Here is a 6,918-nt window from a genome sequence, read left to right as displayed (position 1 = left end):
GTTTATTTGACCCACTAACGAAATTATTTGGATTTAATTTGATTCCAGTGGACCCACACGTCAGCATTGACTTTGCTGACATGGCCTTTGACCGGTCCCACCTGTCATTGACTCGAGCCAGCACTATGTCACTGACCAGTAGGCCCCACTGGTCAGGTTTGACCTGGCCAGCCACAGTTGACCTGATGACGTCACTCTTACGTCATGCTGACGCAGTAAAACCTTTTTTGCATTTTAAATAAATCTAAATGATTTATTTATTTTCAGAAAATATCCAAAACTTTGAAAAATCATAGAAAATAATCTATAACTCAGATTGAAAAGATTTATATATGAAAAATGATCAGAAAAATCCAAAGAATCTGAATGTGGCATTTTCATGCATGTTGGACAACTTAAAGTTGTTGTTTAGGACAATCCAATTAAATGGCATTTAAGAAATCACATATGGAGTTTGAATTTGAACTTAGGGTTCAAACCAACCCCATTTAACCTGCTGCTAGTTGCATTAGCTGAAAACACAACATATTGACATGTCATGATCATGCATCATATTGTGCATTGCATTGATTGTGTTCTTTCTGTGTTTGCCGGTGGTTGTCCCTTCTCGATAGACGTTGTACCGACGTTGTGCTCGTTGACACCGATGAAGACCCAATGATATCTTCATAAGTGCCAAGCAAGCAAAACACCCTTGTTCATTCTGATACAATCCCACTCTCTCGCTCCTGCTCTCTTTTACTGCATTAGGACAACAACGATTCAACTGTTACATGTTGCGGTAGTTGAACCCCTTTCCTCTGCATGACCTGTCATTGCCACAGTAAATAGATGAAATCCACTAGCATGAGTAGGAGTTGTTTGAGCCCTGATGTGCCTACTCATTCATGCTTATTTGTCATGCCTGCTACTGCTTAGAGTTGAGTCAGGTCTGATTCATCGGGGATGAATTGGAACAGTGATGAACATGTCCTACTGTGTGTGAGCTAAGTGTGTGAACACGATTTGGTAAAGGTAGCGGTGAGAGGCCATGTAGGAGTACATGGTGGGTTGTCTCATTGAAACCGTCCTTAGGAACTGAGTTCTGTGTTTGTGATCCATGAAACAGTTACTACCACGCATTGGGCCCGAAACCAATGGACCCTCTCGACTTCTTGATCACCCTTGTCCTCTGTCCAGGAGTTGCAACTAGTTTCTGGTGTTTATAGGATATGTGTTGGCGGCCGTGCATAGCGCTGACCCTAGGGGTGGGCTATGATGTGGTAGATACACCGTGGCCGGGCATGCCGGGCGCCCGTTTGGTGTCTCGGAACCCTGTACACATCGTCCGGCACCGTATGTGGAAACGTCGGCCGGACTCCCTGCGGATGGAACCTGGATAGGCGATAAACCTGGACTAGAGACTTGAGTGTTTAGGTAGGTGTCGGGTGGTAGGTGCGACATATGCCAACGGGTGGCTTATTATTGTGGGAGCCAGTAAGACATCGCCGGTGCCTGGAAACAGGATAAGGCGAAGACATGCACGCCGGCGGATCTTACCCAGCTTCGGGGCTCTCCGTGGAGATAACACGCCTACTGCTGCTCTGCGGGGTCTCCGCATGATCACTAGATGAACAAGTAGCTACACAATGCTCCTTGAGCTGTTTGGTGGGAGGAGGAAGAAGGGCACGGCTAGCCTGCTTCCTCTCCTTGTGTGGTGTCTAAGACTAGCAGGGGGTCGAACCTTTTGCATGGGTGCGCCGGGGGGTTTATATAGGCCCACCCCCGGGGGTACAATGGTAATCCGACTGGGCGCGGGGCCCAGCAGTCTGTGACTGCGCTCGCCGGCTCCTGCGCCGGTTGCTGGGGCCCGCCGACTGGTGGGTCCCGCCGGCTGCCGGCCCCTTGGTCGACAGGCAGGCCCCACTGTCCAGGGCCTGGTCGGCGGCTGGTTACTGTGGCTCCATCTTGGTGACGTGGGCTTCGTCGTGGTAGGCGCGGCTACAGTGCCGCCGCCCGTCGGGCGATCGCTGTAGCCTCTCCGCGTCTTGTCTCCTTGCACTACAAGAAATATGTCAACTTATGACCACCATTATTGGTCACTGAAAGGTCACAAATTTCCATTTATGACTTTTTTGTGACCAAAAACATAAGGTCAAAAGCTGGGCGTTGTAAACTGACTATAGCGACCTTTCTTCTGGAATGGTCGCAAAGGTTTATGACCAAAATAAGCCTATTGTTCTGTTTTGGTCACTAGCAACCTCCCCAGTCCATGTAGGCATCCAGCGTGGCAAGCTGATGAGGCACAAGATTCAGCCCGGTCCAATTCAGTTTTCTACATGGGCCTAGCCCAACAATTCGGCCTTTTAATGTATTTTTTCTATAAATTTTTGATCGGCTTCATGGGCCAAGCCCAACATTGTAGCCTTTTTATTTTCTACGCCTTCGGCCTTTTTGCTTCCATTTCCTATTTGGGCCTTTTTACAATCCATTTTGGACCAGCTGTGTTTTCTTTTGTTTTCTTCTGCTCATCCAATTAGGTCCCACTTGTCAGTTTTCTTTTGTTTCTTTCCACTAGTGAAACGGGACCAGGTATGTTGTTTAGGTGCCACATGTCAGAAATTTCAAAATTGCTCAGATTATATTCATAACTGGGTCCCACTGGTCAAGTTTCCATTTCACATCTTTTCAACATACATAATCATTATTTCAAATAGGACAGAACAGATATAATTCATTAACACTACATTAGACTTCTACAATATTACAATTTACACTTGGCTTCACACTTCAGAACCAAAAACTCTTTGTTAAGTACTACTTCACACTTGGCTTCACAGCTTCACACTTGGCTTCACGGCTTCACACTCCAAAAAATAGGCCTGGAGCTCCTGTAAAAGAATGAACATAAAGGCCACCAAAATTAGAGTGTACTGCTGCTGAGGCCAGAACCAAACAACTTCAATATTGCAATAAAAAGAAGTCTCGGGTTTATCAAGCACAACAAAACAGCACCGTGGCCATCAGTCAGATCTGAATATAGAACAAAAGAGGTCTCAGGTTTAGACTGAGAAGGAAAAGCTAGTTATGCATGATGTCTCAGGTTTAAACAAAAGATCAAAAGACCACAATTTTAACAAGAGATATATAGTCAGTCCAATTGAATAAAACCTAGACAGTAGCATTATGAGTATTTAAGTGGAGATGTAGTAGGCATTCAAATGAATTTATTATGGAGACGATGAATAAAATTAGGCAATAAAAAACTTAAGCATCACAAGAATGAGCAGTACAAGAATGTGTTAGCAGCACAAGAATTAGCAGCACATACATGTCTGCATGATCCAACAAGAATGATTATATTCAATTTTCTTAGTAGCACAAGAATGAGCAGTAGCAGCACAAGAAGCACCACCACCAGCACAAGTGCACACCTATTCAAGCAAGAATCTAGCAGTAGAAGCATTCAAACAGCAGCAGCACTGTCACATGTCATATCTTATAAACTTAGGCATGTGTTCTCAGGTTATCCTTAACATCACGCACTATATTGGGTAATTAGCAGCAAACAATACATATCGGTACAAGGCTAGGCAAGATAATAAAGACTTGGGAAAATATAGCAGAGTTTAAAAAATGATACATGCCCTTGAGGAGAGGGCAATGGCAAGCGTGACCACGAACATATCCATTCATGTAACGAATATAGCAATTATTTTTAAAAAGTGCTCATGTAAACAGGTGAACACTACAGTAATCTTATGAATGCAACGAATATAGCAATGCCATCATGGGGCATATGTGATTCCGTGCAACTAGTTTCATAGAACAATAGAGAATATTTTCATCATATAACAAAAAATATTTCATCCTCCAATTGCTCCCCAGATAATGAAACATGGAGAAGTGTTAAAAGGTAGGCTGAAATGATTCTAGGGCACTGCATTCATCTCCATGGCAGCAAAAGATGCCAAGGAGCCAAATTTTAGTCCCATTCTATAGTCAAATATTCTAACACAAAAAAAAGTAAAAATCAGTACAAAAGCACAAACCACTGGAATAAATTTGTAGAAATGAAAATTAGAGACAAACTATCTATAGATGCCCTAAATGGCAAGCAAAATCCATCTTACTACAATAGTTTTGAACTCCAGACTACCCAACAAAGATGCAATTGCCTCAGACAATGCATTCGCCTCTAAGGCACGGCAAAAGCAAGGCAATGAGGTAAACTTCAGTCCCAATTCTATGAACTAAAAGTTTCAGTGCTAAAAACTTCAGCGGGTATCACTACACACGTGAAGCAAATATGTACACAGTTCAGCTTATCTCACAAATAAGTACAACAAGCAATTAACAGCCACAAAACAGATATTAACCACCTCATTCTACAAAAGCTAATCACGAATCTCAGGAATTAACACGGTCCCGAGCGTATGTTATAGTACTACCCTTCGGATCCAGCAGACAAAAGAACTAGCAGATCAGCCACAACGATAAATCAATCAAAGTGACAAAAAGATCCATACCCTTGGAGCTGCGCAGCGTCTTGAGGACGGCCTTGTAGCCGAGCGTGTACTTGCCGCTCTTCATCACCAGCTACATCTTGTTCTTGATGTTCTCCCCGCTCTTCTTCTGCAGAGGCTTCCAATATATGTTAGGTACATAACAGAATGTATAAGCATGAAGTAAGATAGGCCATGCATCAAACACAGAAATACTTTTCAGCCGTTCACTGTCATGTACTACTACCTAACTGGCTAACTCAGCAGCTGTGACTGATGGTACACTGCACCAAGTTCCATAATGAATTCCATAACGAGTAGCATCAGCAGCAGCAGTGCAAGAGTAGCAGGAGCAGTGAGTAGCTGCGGCATCTAGCGAGCAGCAGCAGTATGCGCAGGACAGCGGCAACAGTACGCGAGCGAGGGGGCTACATGCAAATAGGAAAGCACCAAGATTGGTTTTTGTACTCACAATAGCATTGTTGGCCTGTGATAAGGAACTATTAAGTAACTTGAGATGCCTTTATATCAGTTCTGTGAAGCAAATCTACATATCATATTTCTAGAATGGGCGCACCCACTTGCTCACAAGTAGATTCAAACCCAACTTGTAATGCAATGATGTTTCTTGTACAGTATTACTATAGTTACCTAAATTGCCACGGGAATACTGACAGCAAAAACAGGGGAACGAGAAGTAAGTTAAATTAGAGCTAGCGGTTCCAAACAATCACTAAAAACAGCAGCAAAAGCAGACACAGGATGGTGCTTTTAGTTTACTTGATTCATCATACTATAAGAGTTGACACAACAGGAGCATCACAATGTAGTGCACAAGTTGATTGATCACCTTGAAGTCCTGGGCAATCTCCCTAACAAGCCTCTGGAATGGAAGCTTCCTGATGAGCAGCTCCGTGCTCTTCTGGTACTTGTGGATCTCACTGCAAAGTCAAGCACAAAATTTACTCATTTGAGAATACTTCAAAACAAACTATAACACATGCTAGAATAGGTTGGAAGATTTTACACACCGAAGAGCAACAGTTCCAGGGCGGTAACGGTGAGGCTTCTTCATTCCTCCAGTTGTGGGAGCAGACTTACGGGCAGCCTGTCAAAAAGCAAAGTAGAGCACATGGTCAAATTAACAATAATACCATGATAGTCCATATACATCAGTAGGATATCTGGTCATAAGCTGGCAATGAAGGTTGAGGTTCAAATTATACCAGTTCAATTTACCTAAACCATAAATAAAGACATGGCATAGGTAAACTATCAATATTGCAGTCACAAACCTTGGTGGCTAGCTGCTTCCTAGGAGCCTTTCCTCCAGTGGACTTACGAGCAGTCTGCTTAGTACGATCCATGAGCAAAACCTTGGTTTACCTGAAGCAAAAAAACATAGTCAATTCTATAAATTGAATATCACAATAACACAACTATAGTCTTCTCATAACCAGTAAATTGTGCCTGGCACCTTGTTGCTAGCAAATCCATTCAATAACTATAGAGTCCCAACAATCATCAGCCTAGAATACCTACCAAAATTTTGTACATCAAAAACTAACAACATCATACAACACAGCTATACACCCCTTCAGATAGAAAGCAGTGTATTTCTAACTAAAACTTTTCATTCAAAAGATCAGACCCAAGATAGAATTCCACTTCAGATGAAAGTCCTCATCTACCTTTAGCATAGTTTGTTCACTCGAAAGACACATATAAAGATGACACACTAAAAAACTACAGCCTAGTACTTTTTTAACACTAAAGAAAACAAGGCTACCATGATCGCCTAATTTTGCAAACAGAAGCAAGAAAAGAAATAGCAGTCCACTGATAAAAATATGCTTCCTAGTTATCACATGTAATGGTTGAACATCAACTTCACATAGTTATGTGCATATGATTTTAGTAATTAGCTAACTGGCAAGTTGATACAATTCAGATACAATAAATGTGAATGTGCATGTACTAAGAAGCCAAGAACACTGAAGAATTTACTGAATGTGCATGTACTACGACTAGTATGTGTGTCTATCTACAAGTGATAGTAGTAGCTAATATGTGCAATCCAGATGTATAGCACGAGGACACGGTCCCAGTCCTAGCTAGCGCTATCGGAATCTGCCCAGAATTGCTCCCTGCCCCGAACCAATCTGGCAATTGTGCTATCTACTGTAACTAATAGCACACCAAAACATGATTCAGACACGCACCTGGATTCTGGAACTCCTGACGGCGCGGTCCGAGCCGGCGACGGGCACGGAGAAAGCCACCTGCAAAGAGTGAGGGAAAAGGTGAGAACACGGAAGCCGTCGCCCAGGAGCGGTACGGGGTCGGCGCAGACGTACCTGGGACGACCTCGCGGACGAAGACGGTGATGTGCGGCGCGGAGGGGGAGGAGTGGTCGAGCGGGATGGTGAAGCGG

At 43.3% G+C, this 6,918-nt stretch overlaps 1 protein-coding gene across 1 annotated transcript; it reads right to left on the bottom strand.

The window, feature by feature from the left end:
* Positions 1-5,141: 5,141 nt before the first annotated feature.
* LOC125553530 (histone H3.3-like) lies at positions 5,142-5,867 on the bottom strand. Its single transcript, XM_048717300.1, has 3 exons — positions 5,780-5,867; positions 5,516-5,592; positions 5,142-5,425 (listed from the first exon to the last, which is right to left on the bottom strand). The coding sequence occupies exons 1-3, from the start codon at positions 5,849-5,851 to the stop codon at positions 5,278-5,280; spliced, it is 297 nt and encodes a 98-aa protein (XP_048573257.1). The 5' UTR covers positions 5,852-5,867; the 3' UTR covers positions 5,142-5,277.
* Positions 5,868-6,918: the final 1,051 nt, after the last annotated feature.

Source organism: Triticum urartu, chromosome 4 (assembly GCF_003073215.2).
Source record: "Triticum urartu cultivar G1812 chromosome 4, Tu2.1, whole genome shotgun sequence".
Classification (NCBI taxonomy): domain Eukaryota; kingdom Viridiplantae; phylum Streptophyta; class Magnoliopsida; order Poales; family Poaceae; genus Triticum; species Triticum urartu.
This window is presented reverse-complemented; position numbering and strand designations above follow the sequence as displayed.

Bases quoted from the DNA above. Each gene is read 5' to 3' on its own strand.
- LOC125553530 (XM_048717300.1), bottom strand. From the start codon at position 5,851: ATGGATCGTACTAAGCAGACTGCTCGTAAGTCCACTGGAGGAAAGGCT. The intron at 5,593-5,779 runs GTTTGTGACTGC...GCTTTTTGACAG, and splicing joins GGAAGCAGCTAGCCACCAAG to GCTGCCCGTAAGTCTGCTCC. The intron at 5,426-5,515 runs GTGTGTAAAATC...TTGACTTTGCAG, and splicing joins CCTGGAACTGTTGCTCTTCG to TGAGATCCACAAGTACCAGA.